This window comes from Lathyrus oleraceus, chromosome 6 (genome assembly GCF_024323335.1).
Source record: "Lathyrus oleraceus cultivar Zhongwan6 chromosome 6, CAAS_Psat_ZW6_1.0, whole genome shotgun sequence".
Classification (NCBI taxonomy): Eukaryota; Viridiplantae; Streptophyta; class Magnoliopsida; order Fabales; family Fabaceae; genus Lathyrus; species Lathyrus oleraceus.
The window spans coordinates 453,182,204-453,200,936 of NC_066584.1; the positions used below are offsets into that span (position 1 = coordinate 453,182,204).

The 18,733-nt window shown below is 33.5% G+C and overlaps 1 protein-coding gene and 1 long non-coding RNA gene across 3 annotated transcripts; one reads left to right on the top strand and one right to left on the bottom strand.

The window, feature by feature from the left end:
- Positions 1 to 11,302: 11,302 nt before the first annotated feature.
- Positions 11,303 to 15,077, bottom strand: LOC127098190 (probable serine/threonine-protein kinase WNK9). 2 transcript variants are annotated; one of them, XM_051036711.1, is made up of 7 exons: positions 14,895 to 15,077; positions 14,743 to 14,780; positions 14,427 to 14,654; positions 13,512 to 13,732; positions 13,257 to 13,405; positions 12,782 to 13,172; positions 11,303 to 12,698 (listed from the first exon to the last, which is right to left on the bottom strand). In XM_051036711.1, the coding sequence occupies exons 1-7, from the start codon at positions 14,967 to 14,969 to the stop codon at positions 11,719 to 11,721; spliced, it is 2,082 nt and encodes a 693-aa protein (XP_050892668.1). In that variant the 5' UTR covers positions 14,970 to 15,077; the 3' UTR covers positions 11,303 to 11,718. The 2 variants fall into 2 exon arrangements, with proteins under 2 accessions (XP_050892668.1, XP_050892667.1); XM_051036710.1 differs by having other exon boundaries at positions 13,248 to 13,405; positions 14,895 to 15,076.
- LOC127098191 (uncharacterized) lies at positions 13,728 to 14,563 on the top strand. Its single transcript, XR_007793308.1, has 2 exons — positions 13,728 to 14,129; positions 14,206 to 14,563. It is a non-coding gene; the product is annotated as an uncharacterized LOC127098191 (long non-coding RNA).
- Positions 15,078 to 18,733: the final 3,656 nt, after the last annotated feature.

Below are 18,733 nucleotides of genomic sequence, written 5' to 3' on the forward strand. Positions count from 1 at the left end.
CATAATGCTACTTAGGCCTTTCCTGTTTGTGTATGCACAGTTCAGGATCAACATTAATACCATTGGATCCAGAAATTGAAAGAACCACACATGCTCTCAGAAAAGCAGTTAGAGAAGCAGCTTTGGACAGTGAAATACCCGAAGAAGAGTAACTATCAAGTTCTTATGACTCTGAAGAGGAAGTCATCATGGGAGTTGCACAACCCCAAACTATGAGAGATTACTAGAAATGAACCGATGAAGGACATGTTTCAAGAGGGTTTGTACCAGCAGACCCTACTAACTTTGATATTATAAATTTTGGACTTTCAGGTTTAAGAGAAAATTCGTTCGACGAGAACGTGATTAGAGACCCATGGGCGCATCTTGCACGCTTCTATGAAACATCTTCAATGTGAAAACCAGTTGATGTCACTGAATACCAGGTTAAATTGAGGTTTTTTGGGTTCTCACTAGTTGGAAAGGTGAAAGATTAGTTACTTTGCCTTCGAAATGGAACGATACGGACTTGGAAGGAATTGGAGGATAAGTTCCTGGAAAGATTTCTTATTACTACTCAGTTTACGCGTCGAGCAGAAATTGTGAATTTTAAGTAACAGGAAACTGAATCACTTTATGACTCTTGGGTCAAATGATGTAAATTTCAAAAAAAAAAATGAGAGTCCAACATGTGTCACTTGAGAAATTGCAGGATATGCTTGTTATTTTCAAATTTTGGTTAATTAAACAAATAAAATAAATCCTGATTTCTTGATTGGTCAATGGAAATAAGGATAATGCACATGAACCTTTGACTAAATTTGAATCGATGATCCAGATTAAATCGAAGAAACACACCTAACTTAAAATATCAATGTTACCCCTTCTAGATGATTCAATTGATTTGAAACAATTTAAATCAATTAAATCAAATAAAATTTACAACTTCTAAAATGAATATGATAAAAATAAAATAAGAACATAGAAAATTATATTTATTTAATTTGAATACTTGGACAAAAGAATAAAAATAAAACGAATGATTATGAATAAAAATCGGGGGCAAAGATGCTCGAAAAATTAAATTGAATGCACTAAAATGATCAGCGCGAAATAAACCTCTAAGAAACATACAGGTGTTTATCAGATTTTGAAATAAATTTTGATTGTTAAAAATGCATAGGCTGATCGAAATGCGACTGAAAAAATCATCGAAAAATAAAAACGAGCATGTCATATTAAACTACGTGAACCGTAGATTAATAATATTGACGTTTGCAAGCTTGACTTCGAAACTTTTTACCCATTAATTTTACATGTATTTGAGAAGTGATTCAATAGGTCTGTCTATATGTCCAAAAATTTATTCTGGCTAACAGTTTAGACGTTGTTCATGATGAAAGACATGTTATGTTATGCAGATGATGCAAAGTAAAAATAAAGTCAAATATATGAAAGTTTTAAAATGGCCTGGACAAAATTGGGGTATGACAACTGCCTCTATTTAATTAACTCGAATCAGAAGGTATGAATGACAACAGCCTTCATACATTCGTGGTGGAAGATAATTAAATACGAAAAAGACCTGAATTTTATTCTTTGAGATGCAAGGATGAAATGCTGAAAGAAAATGCAGTGAGATAGGTAGTGAGATAACCATAAGAAGGTAAATGAAACAATCAAGACTCTCTGGGATTCGTCAGAATAATATCTTGGATGTCATAATCGAGATATTCCAATAATGGAATGATACCTCAACTATATCTAATATTCTCTAAACATTAACATAGAAATGTCTTGAACTGAACACACGAGATTCCCTAAGGATCAACGAAGCAACATCTTACATGATATAATCGAGATATTCCAGCAAGGGAATGATACCTCAATCGTATCTAAGACTCTTTGAGGATAGTAGAGCAGTTAAATGAGAGCTTATGAGACTCCCTGAGGATCAATGAAATAGTATCTTATATGATATAATTGAGATATTCCAACAAGGGGAACGATCCCTCAATCGTATCTAAGATTCTTCGAGGATACTAGAGTAGTATGTCTAAGAACAAAGAAGATTCTTCAAATAAATGAAGCAGTATCTCGAACACATAAATGAGATTCTCTTAATCATCGAAGCAACATCTTATATATATAATAGAAATATTCCAACAAGGGAGTGATACCCCAATCGTATCTAAGACTCTTCGAAGATACTTAGATCCGTATCCCTAAGAACAAATTAGATTCTTCATATTAATGAAGCAGTACTCAAATAGATAAATGAGATTATCTGAATCAACAAAGCAGTGTCTCTAAGAACAAATGAGATTCTTCAGATAAATGAAGCAGTATCTTAAACAGATAATTGAGATTATCTGAATCAACGAAGCATCATCTTATATGATATGATAAAGATATTCCAACAAGGGAATGATACCTCAATCGTATCTAAGACACTTCAAGGATACTTAAAGCAATATCTTAAGCAACAAATGAGATTCTCCGAATCAACGAAACATTATCTCAAACAATAGATGAGATTCTCCAAATCAACGAAGTAATATCTCAAACGTTCATCTGTTGGGGGAATAGTTCATAAAAGAATCCCTTTGAATAAGATTTGTTGGTAAAGCTCTGCAGTGGAAAGGCTCATACGAGACTTTTTAGGGTAACCTCTGTTTGGGGAGTAACAAAGCAAGAATACTGGGGAATATCACTATCAACCATAAAGTTGAAGAATGACATGCTGGGAAATAATTCTATGAGCACATGTAGGGTAATAACTCCTTCGACTTAAATGAGGAATGTCTGAGATACATATGATTGACCATGTATCCTGAATTATGTTATGTTTGATGTTTTGTATGACATGGGTGGAACTACCATGCATGGAATGATGCATGAGATGTATGCAAGTATGAAATTGCTGGGAATTTTTAGATGTGCATGTAGGGATACAAATGATTTTTTTGATTTTGTATAAGGCTATGCATAAGTATGTTGATGATTGATATGATTGTGTTTTTGAAACTTCCCATTTCAGCGGGGAATTCATGCATGTATACAATGCATGAGGGAATGCAAGTCGATAGTTAGACTTTTGTAGGGTTTTATTCTTGATTGGCAATGAAATCGACTTTGAAGGGGAGCTGCCAGACGAGAACTGGAGTTTGAAGGATAATGTACCAGACGAGAAATGGTGAAAAAGATTACGTTGTCAGACGGGAACTGACTTTGTTTTTTGTTTGTCACACATGAACTGACTTTTAAAATAGGTGACCAAACGAGAACTGGTTTTAAAAGATGATCTACCAGACGACAACTGGTATTTGTAAATGATTTTCCATACGCGGAATGGCTTTTGAAATTAAATGTTGGACGATAACTGGACTTTGGAAATGGTTTATAAGACGAGAACTAGGCTTTTGGATAGTCTACCAGACGAGAATTAGATTTGAAAAAACTGTCAAACGAGAATTGACTTTAAAATAGGCTACCAAATGAGAACTGGCTATGGAGGACTGATTATTAGCCGGGAACTGGTATTCAATAGTAGGCGACCAAGTGGGAACTGGTTTAAATGATATTTGCCAGTCATGAATTGGACTTTTGGATAGTCTGCCAGTCATGAACCGTAGAACAGTTCATAAACATTTTATATAATAATGATAATAATAATAATAATAATAATAATAATAATAATTTAATATTATTAAATATAATATTTTAGAGTTTAGTTAGAAATATGTAATTATTTAAAGTTCCGTAGAGTTATCACTCGTAAGCTATCAGTATAGCACTTTTGAGCACTTTACAGTATTTTTGGGTACTCTAGAGTTATTTTTGAGATATAAGGATTATTACATAGTTGTTTAGAGTTCCCTTGATAACTCTATTGAATTAATATAAAAGTGATAATTATTTTGAGAAATTATATAATTATTGAATTTAATTATATAAATAATTTTTGGGTTGGTTCAAGGGTGGAACATATATTTTGGAGTGTTGTGGCATGATTATGCATAATAATTATTTTAATGTATGTATGATGTTTGAGTTATGTTGATGAGTTGTCATGTTCATGCATTATACTAGTATGGAAATTAGGTAGGACTTCGGTCCAGTGACGTAGGACCTCAGCCCAGTGATGTGCGACTTTTATCTCGAAGTGACGTAGGACTTCAGTTCAGTGGTGTTAGGACTGTTGTCCAGTGATGAGGGATAATACCAGTAACACACATCTGATACCCCAAAACTTGGTAACACATGAATTTTGACGAGGCGTTGATGCATTATCATTGCATTATAATTTTTATTACTGATGTTGTTGTGTGAGAATAATTTAAATTTTTATTTTTAACTATCATGCTACTTATTTTCACCGTTAACATTTGTAAGGACTATTCTCACCTCTTTCTGGTTTATTTTGTATGTTTCGATACTTGTTGTACAGATAATCAGCAATAGTGATTGCTTGTGAGTGGGAGATAGCTATGCATCTTACCTTTTCATATTATATTTATTTTCCATTGTATTAGAGGGATATTTCTCTGATTACTTAACATCATGGGACGAGAATTTGATTTCTGATGTTTATTGAACTCTATCTGCATTTTCCTTATCTTTGGATAATATGGTGATGTAATAATTTTAATTTCCACTGTGAGTATGGCTTTTTATATATGAGCAATATCCAATGTGTTGAAGTAACATCCTATAGTGTATTTTATCCTTTATAATTGCGATTTGGGGAATAGGGTGTTACATAATCCTCTTCATCAGATCGGGAGCACTAGTTTCAACAGTAGTCTTGGAAATGGCGTTGCGTGCGATGGCTGAGTGAGTGGCTTTCATTGCTGCCATAATAGTAGGAAATAGATCAAAGATATGTACGAGGAAGAGATCAACGCTTTGAAAAAGGAAAGTTCAGTGATTTGAAAGAGAAAAGATCAACGATTTGGATCGTGGTGAAGATATGGTGGTTCTTCATGGAAATTCGCGAGAATTAGAAGTCGGTTCTCACATACGACACCATTAGAATTAAAACCAGAAATATATGAAGATCGAATGGAACAGAGTTCTAATCTAGTGGAGTGAGCTTTTGGTATGGATAAACAGGGGTGAACCTACAAGGTTAGCACTTCAATACCCAAATCAATGAATGAGTGAGAAAGTAGTAAGAATGTATGAATGAGAGGTTACCTGAAATGACACATGTTAAACTTTATAAAGTACAAATGGTTAAAATTGTCCCAGTGGGATATGTCTTATATGAGTTGTTGTGTGATCATATCTAATGGTGGGAAATGCGTCGGAGGCGAGAATCACCTGCCCTCGGCTTGTTGTGTGGCCTCCCATCATGGGCATAGCGAACATCCCAGAACATGAACCATTATTAACAGTCTTAGTCCACAACCAAACTTATTTTCTCACAATACTAGATGATCATTCTAGATTTCTATGAATTGTTCTTCTTAAAATCAAATTTGAAGTATCTGCACAAGTGCAAAACTTTGTGATTCTCATAAGAAATCAACACAAAGTTACTCCTAAAATTGTCATAACACACAATAACTCTAAACTTTTGTAAATTTCATTTTAAGCTACAAAAGACATTATACACCAAAAGTCATGTGTTATATACTTCAACACAACCAGAGGGTTGAAAAGAAGCATACATATTTGTTTAAGGTTGGTAGAGCCTTATTATATTAATATATATTCATTATTATTATTGTTAGCTTAGTTAGTTAGGGTTAACATGGTTACTTATAGTTTGTTACGTGAGAGAAGCTAGTTACTTGACTCTCAAGATAACCTCCTTGTATAAATACATCTCATTTTATTCGTTAATGTCAAACTTGCTAATTCATATTCGTCCTAGGTTATTATGTAAGCTACCTTCATTATCGTCATAGTTCATACGACAGTTCTACAAAACCATTCTTTACCAAAAAATTATATGCTAAAATCCTTGAAATCAATTCATTTCAGGTTTGGTTCATTATGGATTTAACAAGCTGAATGATCAACCTATTATTTCTTATTGTACAAACTGTTGTAACGAAGTACTGTCAAGAAGAAATTGAAACTATAAGAAAGATTGATTTTTTTGAGCAAACACAAGAAACCCTATTAGGATTTAAAGAAAGAGAGAGAAGAGGGAAGAAGAAGAAGAAATATCAGAATTGGCTAGAATCATTTTTCTATTCACTTAATGAATTAGGGTTCAAAGATTGCAAGTGAATAACAACAACTAACTCCTCCTCAACAACTTAAGAGAACTAGTTTATTTATACACTACTGAACTAACTTAATCTACAAGCTAACTTAAACAATTGGGCTAAACAAACAAACCCAATTCTACATGCTAGCAATCCTAGCATTTCGACCAATGCATGCTTGAGCATACTTCGACTCCAACATGCAGGATCAACATGTGAACAGACTTTGACTACATGTTAAACCTTTTTTGAACCAAGAAGTTACTCTTGTCGATACTAGATTTTGATCCAAATTCTCACAAATATCCACCTTGGAACAAACTCTAAAACATAAAGGGAATAAACTAGCTTTCTTCATGCAGCTTTATCAACTGCATACAACAGAAAAACTTGCAGCTTGACAATGTCTTGGTGATCATATCAGCAACATTGTCATCAGTCAAAACCTTCATTACTTGGACTTCTGCATGCTCGATTATCTCTCTGACAAAATGTAACCTCACATCGATGTGCTTGGTTTTCTCATGATAGGCTGAATTCTTTAACAAGTGTATTTCACTTTGACAATCACATTTCACAGTGATAACTTGACCTTGAAGTTTCAGCTTCTTAGCAAAACCTTCATGCCATAATGCTTCTTCATAACTTCAATGGGGGAAATATATTTCGCTTCAGTGATTGATAAGGCAACAACCTTCTGAAGTGTTACTTTCCAACTAATTGTTGTACCAAACATAGTGAACACATATCCATAAATAAAATTTATGGAATCTATACATCCTGCATATTCAGAGTCGACAAATCCTTAAATTTCAACTTTGCTATCATCACCACATACTCCACCATAAATAAATATTATGTTCATAGACCCATTTATGTACCTTAGAGTTTACTTTAATGATTATCAGTGCGTCTTTGTAGGATTGGCCATATATCTGCTTACAAGACTCACACCATAACATACATCAAAGAACCTACTATACTAGAATATGGAATGTTATTCATATAGGCTCTTTTGACTTCAGTACTAGGACTTTGAGTTGAACTCAGCTTGAATGGAGGATTAGTCGAATTTACAATAGGCTTTGAATTTAACAGACCAAACTTATCGAGAATCTTCTTTAGGTATGTCTCTTGAGATAAGCATAATCTCGACTACTTTCTATCTCTCCATATGTCAATCCCAAGAATCCTAGAGGCAACTCCCAAATCCTTCATGTCGAACTCCTTATCGAGTTTCGCCTTTACCTTTGTAACATCTTCGACACTATTGCTTGCTATGAGTATGTCATCCACATAAAGCAATAAAGTAACAAGTGAATTTCCAGGTCGAAATCTGAAGTAAACACAATGGTCCAACTGGCTCCTAGTGAAACATATGTGTGCCATGAACTTGTCGAATCTCCTATTTCATTGCTGAGGAGATTGTTTCAGGCCATATAGCAACCTATTTAACTTGCACACATAATCTTCCTTTACCTTTTATGTATACACTTCAGGATGCCTCATCAGGATTATTTCATCTAGATCACCATACAAGAAGGCAGTCTTCACATCTATCTGTTCAAGTTCTAGGTCAAACTTCGCCACCATAGAAAGCAACATTTGAATGGATCTATGCTTTACAATAGGTAAGAACACATCATTAAAGTCAACACCTTATTTTTGAGGGAACCCCCTAGCAACCAACCTTGCCTTGAATCACTTTGACATCACTCCTTTGATTCCTTCCTTAACCTTGAAAATCCACTTACATCTGACTAACCTTCCCCTTGTAGGTTTCTCGACCAACTTCCTAGTGTTATCATCATGAAGAGATTTCATCTCATCATCCATGGCTTTCAGCCATTCGGTCTTATTTCGACTCCTCACAGCTTCCTTGTAATCTCTAGGTTCTTCATCAAGGACCTCACTTGTAGAGATTAAGAAAAATGGTATGAGATATGCATAACTAAGTCTATGAGGTGACTTGATGACTCTTCTAGACCTGTCTCTTGCAAGCAGATAGTCATTATCAGTCTCCTCAACTTTGTCATCAACTTTTGCTTCTTCTTCAACTTCATCTAGGTTATACAATTCAGCATCAACATGCTCCACCTTAACAAGAATTTCTCCCTATTCCAACTCTTCTTCAGAGATCTCTGCATTTTGAACAACATCATCAGTTTTTTTGAAAGTCATTTCTGCTTCATTGAAAACTACATCTCAACTTGTGATACACCACATGTAACCTGGATCTAGGCACCACAACCTATAAGTTTTAACTCATTCAGGGTATCCAAGAAACATACATCTCAGAGCTTTAGGTTCGACCTTGTCTTGCCTAATGAGAGCATAGGCTAAACATCCAGATACTCTAAGTTTGTTGAGATTCAATGGATGTTTCGACCAGACTTTTTCAGGTGTTTTCATCCCCAGGGCAGTCGAGGGGCACCTATTTATCAGGTATGTTGCAGTCACAACAGCTTCTGCCCAAGACACCTTCTTTAATCTCGCACCGTACTCTTTCCATAATGGTTCAATTAAACCTTTCATCCAAACCATTTGTTGGGGAGTTCTTATCGTAATTTTGTGCCTTACCATACCAGACGCAACACAATAGTTGTCTGAAGCCTCATTGCAAAATTCAAGATCATTGTCGGTTCTCAACCTCTTGACCTTCTTGCTAGTTTAGTTTTCGAACAGGGTCTTCCCACTTTTAAAATTTTCAAAATTTTCATCCTTAGATTTCTGAATGAATATCCATAACTTTTTGGAATAATCATCATCTATGGATAGGAAATACTTTGCACCTGAGTGTGAAGGATTCCTTATAGGCCCCCAAATATCAGCATGAATGTAATCAAGGGGTCATTATGTTATTTGTTTACCTTCGTTAAACTTAATTCTACAGGATTTACCAGATACACAAGGTTCACAAAACTCCAGTTTTTCGACCTTGTCACCACACAACAGATTTTGTTTCGACAATTTGACCATAACTCTTTCACTGACATGGCCAAATCTCTTGTGCCATAGCTCAATCTTCAATATAGATTTTGTGGATGCCACATTTGCTGAACCACTTATAACCTCTGCCTCAAGGGTATACAAGCCTTGTTTCTTCACGCCCCTCAAGACTTCCTTCGACACCTTCATTATCCTTAAGGTGCTTTGCTCTCCTTTAAAAACATATCCTTTCTTGTCGAATTCACCAAGAGAAATCAAATTTATCTTAAGATCAGGTACATACTTGACATAATTCAATATCCTTATTGACTCATCATGGAGCTTGAATCTTACAGATCCAATACCTACAATTTTGCAAGCTTTGTTGTTTCCCAACAACACTGATCCACTTCTTGGTTGCATAATTTCTCAAACACATCTTTGTTAGGATTCATGTGTCAAGTGCAACCTGAATCCATAATACATTTATTGCTATAGTCGATGCTTGAAAACACCAGGACATCAGAAGATTCATAATCATCTTGCACAATGGTTGCATTACCATTATCCTTTCCACCATGATTATTAAGTCAATCAGGGCACATCTTTCTTGTATGACCCTGCTTCTTACAATGATAACACCTAATAGCAGGAGAATTACAACCATAAGAATTTTTTAGAACTTTACCCTTCTTCTTCTCAAACCTACCATCTTTCTTCAAGAATTTCCCCTTAACGGACAAACCATCACCAACTGTCGATGGCTTGTGCTCATTTTGTTTGTTCAAATACTTAGAGTGCAAGACTGATTAAACATTTTCAAAGGTCAATGAATCTCTTCCATACAAGAGAATTTCTTTGAAATATGCATGAGACTTAGGTAAAGGACACAACAACAACAACGCTTGATCTTCATCATCAATCTTGACTTCGATATTCTCAATATGAAAAATTAGTTTATTGAACATATCCAACAACTCAACCAAACCTTTTTCTTTACTCATCTTGAATGAATACAAAGCTTACTTCAGGTAGAGACGATTGACCAACAATTTTTTCATGTACAAACCTTCGAATTTTATCCACACACCAACTACAGTTTTCTCCTTCGAAACCCGCAGTAGAATCTGACCACCAAGGCTCAATACAATGGCGTTGTGTGTTTTCTCGATCATCGTCGTCTTCTCCTTCTCCGTTAGGGAAACATTCATCTTCTCTGATCCTTTCAATACTTCTAACAAACCCTACTGAACGAGTAAGGCTTGCATCTTTAAGCTCCACAAACTGAAATCATTCACACCGATGAATTTCTCAATCTCATAATTTATTGACGGCATTTTCTTCCTCACGCTCACCGTACCAGTTTGTTGTAACGAAGTACCGTTAAGAACAAATTGAAATTATGAGAAAGATTGAGTTTCTTGAATAAAGACAAGAAACTCTATTAGAATTTCACAAAAGAGAAAGAAGAGGGAAGAAGAAGAAGAAAAATAAGGATTGATTAGAATCGTTTTTTTGTTCACTTACTCAATTAGGGTTCAAAGATTACAAGTGAATAACAACACAACCTGAGAGAACTAGTTTATTTATAGATTACTAAGCTAACTTAAACAATTAGGCTAAACAAACAGGTTCAATTTGACATGCTAACAATCCTAGCATTTCGACTACTGCATGTTTGAGCATACTTCGACTACAGCATGTGTGATCAACATATGAACATACTTTGACTACATGCTAAACCTTTGTCGAGCCAAAAAACTACCTTTTTCGAAACTAAAGTTCGATCCAAATTCTCACACAAATAATAGTTTACAAGTTTTTAGTGTTGGAATTAAAGCAATAGTTTGGATTTGCTTGCATTACATCTCAGCAAAGGTGATGGGTCAGTTTCTTTTTTCATAATGGAAGTTTACTTGTAAAGTGTCCTAACATGAATGATAAAGCAACAACTTTATTATCATGCCAAGTAAGAGTTTGTTGGTACTAAAAAAGTGTGGACCCATCTATGTAGCAGCAAAAAAACCACATGGCTCTGCTAGCTGTTATTCACAAGTGTTCATACTTTGCTCAACACTGAACATTATCACACCAAAATCTTGATAACATCATCTTTTCATATTGTCCAAAATGCACAAGTATATGATTATATATGTGGTGAATATAAACATATATAAATAGATAAAATCTTGTATATTACATAAAAACTTGTCATAATATAAATATATCAAATAATGCATGATATCATGAACCAAGTCTAGCCTCTTGAAAACTTCATACTATATAGTAGATGGATCTGCAATTCAGCAACTCAAGGGAAAACTATCTTACATTTATGTGATTGTGTTAGTCTCCTATGATTTACATCTGAAATTTTCTCATACCTTGTCAAGAACCTTACAAGAAAACGGGTACCATAAAGTACATGTTTGGACTAACAGTGATTTTAGCAGAATCAAGGCGTATCAGTGTGATTTCGCCAAATTCACTGCAAATCCAAACATGCACTAAGCTATAAACAAGGTGACCCTTATAAGTATGTTTACGTTGGTGCCATCTTCTGATGAGAAAACGTATTTCCAGATTCTATCTAGACATCAACTGCATCGACCGGAAGCGAGGTTGCCCTTTGAAGCGAGTTTGGAAGCAATGCTCCTGCAAAGAAATCCTTGGCCGTGACCATTTGTTGAGAATTGTTAGGATGACTTGTATTACAAGCAATACTTGGAATAATTTGGTCGTCCAGAGTGTTGCGCCTTGCAGCATCGACTGAAAAATTCTTATAAGCGATAGACATCAATAATGAGTTATTGTTATGTAATTTTTCAGGAGATGTGCAAGTAGATTTTGGTTTAGTACTACTACTACTACCTAGTTGATGGCCTCTAAGCTCTCTTAAATGCATTTGGTACTTTGCTTTGAGCCATCGTAGTTCATGCCTTATATCATTTTCATAGTCCAAGAATAATGAACATTCTGATGCTGCAGGGCTAGAAGGAGGCTTTTTGGTATTAAGATAAATTTGGTCACTATTCTCCTCTTCATCCTCCTTTATGAGTGATAGTTTAGATATCTCATGAGATTTATCACAATGAATGTCTTTCAATTCTTCATGATTTGACTCTCGTTCGTCTCGCTGACCGCAGATATCTGCGTAATGAATGCCATTGGATTGACTTGGCGGTTCACCTTCAGTAGCAGTGTTTGCAGACCCTTCGTATTGATACGTAATCTCCTCGAATCGGCCGTGAACCGCGGCACATCCGTTTTTAGAACAATGGAAAAATTGAAGCTTCTTGGCACATGGACTATTCGATGATACATAATCAACTAAGGTATTGTTTGCAGCACAGTTGAGACAGAAACTTGCGCTTGAAGCTTCTGAAACTTCATCAATTCTTGGTCCCATTTTCCATCCCGGTACCAAAGTTGCGATTTCATTATCTATCATATTCGCTAATTTTGTTAAATTTTGGTCAGTTATGTCAAGCTCGGCTACCATTTCATACGCAACACTCAATGCGGTATCAGTCTCCGTGTCGAACGGGAAGTAGATGTTTCGAACTCGACCTATTTAGAGAGATAAAATAGTTAAAAGACTAAAACAAGTTCAATAGGAAAATAAGAAACGATAAATGCCACGACGAACCAACCTTCTTTATCTGGTATTCTGATTCTCAGAAAGATGCCATCATCTCTTCTCCTACCTTTGATTGAGGTGTCAACTTCATCCAAATTATCATCCTCTTCACAATCAAAGAGATCAAAATCATTGTGATAACCACCAGAATTATCAGTGTACAAACTCATTAAGCTATTGCTATAACTTCCATTCACCGTTTGTCTAATTGTTGGTTTTACTTCATAGCAACCTCTTTGATACTGAAATTCTTTTAACTCAGATCCATAATCATCAATTTGGAGAAAAGGGTCATCTAAGAGTTCCCTGGCTGAAAGCCTAAGGGATACAGTTGCCAAGCATTTCTCTACAAACTGCTTAACCTCTAGATCATTTACTTTGTAAAGTGATTCTGGCATTTTTCCCTGCATAATAAGCGCGAAATAAGTGATACTCGAAAGACTAAATTGATGGTTTATTCATTATTTTAAGGTTCTTACAGAGACAACTTTTTTGTAAATTTGAGCCGGATGGTTGCATTCGCTATAAGGATACTCAAAGGTGACCATCTCCAATATACACATTCCGAAAGCGTATATGTCAACCAATTCGTTGTAATGTTCTTCATACACTTCGGGAGCCATAAACTCGGGTGTTCCTTAAGTGAAACAAGGAAGAAAAATAAGCAAATCCAATGTATTAAACCGATATAGAGCTTGTTTGTTATGATCGACTTATTAAAACTCATCTACTGGTTTACATACCAACGCAATGAACAGCATTTGATCTGCGGAGAATTGCAGCAAGGCCAAGGTCACCGATTTTGACTTCTCCTTGGTTACCATTGATGAAAATGTTATCGCATTTGAGATCTCTATGAATCACAGGAGGGTCCTGGCTATGGAGATAGAGGAGACCTTCCAAAATCTGTCTGCACCAATGCTTAACAGCTCTTATGTTAACTTTTTTGTGTTTAAGTCTGTACCTGCATAGACAAGACAATGATTATAAGCACACTTACATTACAAGCCAAAAACAAGAAGGACCTAAAATGACTTGAGTTAAAGTTCTGTTCGGATAAACAACTTAATTAAGGGCTTATCATACTTGTGTATAAGCTATTTCTATAAGAGAAGATAAAATAAAGTCAATTTATTTTCATACAAGCTATAAGCAGTTGTCAACAGCTATCTTGCAAAGTGTTTTGGGCCGCTCACAAGGCCCAAGACGAAAGACTCAAAGGCAAAGTGAAGGAAGCGAACGCGAGGAACAAGTGTTCCCCACTCTCAGCCCCTTGTCGATTGTTCGCACTACATGTCGCACTCCTCATAGACGGTTTTAACCGCTCCCACTATATAGGAGAGAAAACTCGCCATCCTCAGGTATTCGAATCCTCTCTCACTCACACATTACTCATTATTCTCTCAATATTTAGGCGTTGAAGTGTTAACCTTGCAGGTCCGTGTCCCCTCCTTCCAGAAGCTCAAGCCCACCGTAATGAAGCAATACCTCATCGTTTCACCAATCATTTCTAGTTCTAAACAAAACACAAAGTTTAAGGAAAAAAGCGTAAAACAACTTATGGACATGTCATAAGCACTTGATTAAGCTGTTTTTCCAAACGATCCCTAAAGCATTGAAGACAATTTAACTGATATAAAAGAGAGAATTTGGCTTACTGTCTTAAAGTCCCAGATGTGAACATCTCAGTGACAAAGTTTATGTGTCTATTGGTAGTATCAACCCAAGAAGTGTAGAACTTCATGATGTTCTTATGCTTCAATGTCTTGAGAAGATGAATTTCACAGTATAATCTCTCAAGGTCTTGAGGATTTTTCAAAAAATCATAAAGCTTTACTTGATTCCATGCTACTTCTATTCCATCATACTCATCAAATGCTCTATACCTGCAACAACAACAACAACAAAAAACATCATAGGAGTTGAAGATTTTGTTTTGGAAAAACAAAAGAGATTAAGGATATGATTACACACACTGTCTTGGAAGCTCCTTTGCCAAGAATTTCATTGTACTGTTAAACATGCAATTCAAAATACAGAATAAAAAAACAAAGAATATATGCATGTGGTGAAAGTTTAAAGAAGGAAAGAAAAAGTGAAGAGTAAAAAGTGGAGTATGTATGTACTCTTCCATATCTTCCTGTAGGATCAACTTCTATGAACTCAGAATCATGTGCCTCAAAACTTGCAGCAACATTCATGTTTTACTTTTATTTTTCTTTGTTTTTGTTTCTTTGCATTGGCTTTCAATTGATGTTATGAGAGCATGAGAGATAAAGAAAATGAGAAAAAAGAAACAAGTCAGTAGTTTTTACAATCTAAATAGAAAAGAAAAAAAGAGAAAGGAAAAGATTGGGCCTGAGTTAGGCTTTTTTTTTTCTTTTAAAACCTGAATGTAACCGGCTAAAAAATTTAAATATCTTATGTTTATTTTTAGTCTTAATTATAATGTTTTTGAGTTTGAACTATTTAAAAACCTATTTCATTTTGTACATTTATAAATAAGAAATTGAATATTTTATAATAAATGATTCATTTGTAAAATAAAAGTATGGGTAGCAACAGACATGTCCGTCCCATTTAGTTCCGTCCCGCAAATGTCCATTAAAAAAATGGAACGGACATAGTTGAGGATGCGGTCTTAAAATCTAGGCCCGTTCCGTAAAAAAGTGAGTGCGGGACGGGGAAAGTCCGTGGACAAAGTCCGTGGGGACAACACCTTTTAAATATAAAAATACTAAATTTTATGTTAGTTCTCATGCCCTTAAAAGCCCGCGAAAAAAACGGGGTGGACAGAGCGGTCACATTAGAGGGTGAGAGTTTAAACTGTTGCCCCGCCCCACGCTAAAGTGCGGGTAAAACGGACATGTCCAACGAACCGAGTCTATTTTGACACCCCTAAATAAAAATGTTCAAAAATAAATGATCATGTTTAGTTTCCAATGCAATATTGATTATTTTTTCTAATTTTAGTCTCTAATTAATACTATTTTCATAATTTCTAAAATATAATAAGGGGTACTTTAGTAAAATCATTAGTATCTCTTTTATTTATAGAACATTTTTTTAATCGGTGTGAAATGGTCAATTTGATTGTATATTATGAGACGGATAGAATATAGATTAACGAATTAAAAGATTAATAAGATTAAATATTTAGTTTTATTGATTGAATCGAATTTTCCTATTATCATATACTATTTATTTATTTGAAAGAATTTATGAAAATATTTTATATCAATAAATTATGAGATTGTTTATAAGAATTTTTAACTTATTTTTGTTGGTTCTTTAAAATGATTAAATTTTATTGTCGTATTTTAATTTAAAGTATAAAATAAAATATAATAATAATAAAATTATTTATATTTGTTTAAATATATTGATCTAATAAATTTAAAAAACTTTTTTATGATTTTCTGTCTAATGTTTTAAATTAAATAGATTTATGAAAAAATAAGCTTTTTTTTATTTAGAAATGAAAAAGTAAGCTTTTTTTTTAGAAAAAAAACTCGATTTGATTTGAGTATGTATACGATAAATGATATTAATTTATACATAAAATTGAAATAAGTTAATTAATGTTAGTTTAGAAAATAAAATAGGAGATTTGTTAAAAACACATTTTGTATGGAGGTAAGAGAAAGTAGGTACCCTAGACAAGAAGGCAAAGATTTCACAAGGCAGGAGAGTGATGTGTGATGATGGTTCATAACACAAGCATGTTTGGCAGACAAGATCTGACTCATTTGTTACCTCTTTTTATATCTAATCACGAGGTGTAAAACCATCATCACTCTCTCAATGCAACACCTTGCACTACATGGACCAACCATGGTAAACTATTAGATTTAACTAACCTTTTATGTGGTGTTCTACACAAGAGGGGAATTTGGGTTTTTGCATTTATGGGAATTGGATTAGCTTTGTGTAATTAAAATTTGATAATGACTCTAAACTAACCAGAGTCTCTTGATCATATTATTTTTGCATGTAACTTTAAAATTTCAAATCGATGAGTTATAAATGACAAGATTCAAATTCTAAAAAGATAAAAGAGTTTGATTGTGTTTAAAATTGGTCTTTTATTGATAGGAGCGTTTAAAATCGAACTAATTCAATAGAAAATTACAAATCAAATCAAATTGAAATTATAAAAAAAAACAGTTACTACAAGAAAATTTCTCTCCAACCACTTAATATAGTGACGTGAAAATTACGTGGCAAAAAAAATGGAGTTGCGACTTGATAATCACGTTGCGACATGTTTTTATTATTAAAAACTTGAGAGTCAGATTTGCACATGAAAAATGCTGAAAAAAATTTTTAAAAAATGTTGTGACATGGTAATCACGTCGCAACTTAAAAAGTAAAATACAAAAAGCCAGGCATACATAGGTTGATAGATGGGGAAAATTTGAAAATTTGAAAATTTAAGTTGTGACGTAAAAATCAATTCGCAATCTTAAATTCAAAAATAAAATAAAAACATCTAAGAGGAAAAGTTGTGAAGTGAAAATCGCGTGACAAGGTTGTGAAGTGAAAATCACGTGGCAAAGTTGTGAAGTGAAAATCACGTGGCAAAGTATTGAAAGAATTTTGAGAAAGAAGCTGGATCTGGGTTGCATGAGAGAGAGAAAAAAAATCTGTAAATATATAGAGCAATCATCGACATGATTTTCACTTCACAACTTTGTGACGTGATTTTCACTTCACAAATTTCTACATGATTTTTACTTCACAACTTTGTGACGTGATTTTCACTTCACAAGTTTCTACGTGATTTTTACTTCACAACTGTCACGTGAAATAAAAAAGTCAGACGTGCATAGGTTGGCAGATGGGAGAATTTAAAATTTTCAAACTTTACGTTGTGACGTGATAAATCACTTTGCAACGTTAAATTTAAAAAAAAAATTATGAAGAAAAATTGTGAAGTGAAAATCACGTGGTAAAATTGTGAAGTGAAAATGACGTGGTTGATTGTTCTATATATTTCTAGATTTTTTTAGGGTCCATATTCATCTTTTTTCTGAAATTTTCTATTCCAATTTTTCTTCCTCCACCATTTTTCCTCTTTCAACATTTTTCCTCCTCCAATATTTTTCCTCTTCTTTCTCAAATTCTAGCTTTCAATTTTCATCTTCAAATTAAAAGGTATTTCAAGAGAGTCCGGATTTTTCATTTTTAAATTGTTAAGTATGATTTTTTATTTATTTTATAAATAACGTTGTTAAAAAAAATTCTTCAAGATTTATCAAGATTCAAGCTTTTTTTTATCTTCATTGAGGTTAAACAATTTTTTTCCAGATTTATATATATATATATATATATATATATATATATATATATATATATATATATATATATATATATATATATTGGATTGTTGGTGGTTGTTATTGTAGGATAATTTGTTTTTAAAATATGATTTTATTAAAATAAATATATAATTAATCTAATTAATTTATTAATATATTTAAACAGATTTAGAAAAAACATAATATTATTTTTTATAATATATTTTTCTGTTTACATATTATTTTTTTAAAAATAAAATATTATTTTTCATAATATATTATTAAAATATATTATTTTTCAAAATATTACTTTTCTTAATATATTTAAACAGAATAATATTTTTTAAATATAATGGTATGAAATAGTTTATTTTAAATATAATAATTTTATTATTAATTTTAATATATATTAAAACATAAAACAATAATTATAATTTTGTATTTAAAAAAATACAAAATAGTAAATAATGAAATAAGTTATTTTTCTTATATATTTACTAACATTTACTTAATTTTATGGATGTGAAACTTAATTAGTCGCATTTGGATCGCAACCTAATACATACTAAATACTTTGTTTTTGGGAATTTCTGGTGTGGAGGATAGGGACCATTACTAGTTGAAAATTAGGTCCCGCAGTGATGATGGAAATGGGGAAAAATAGA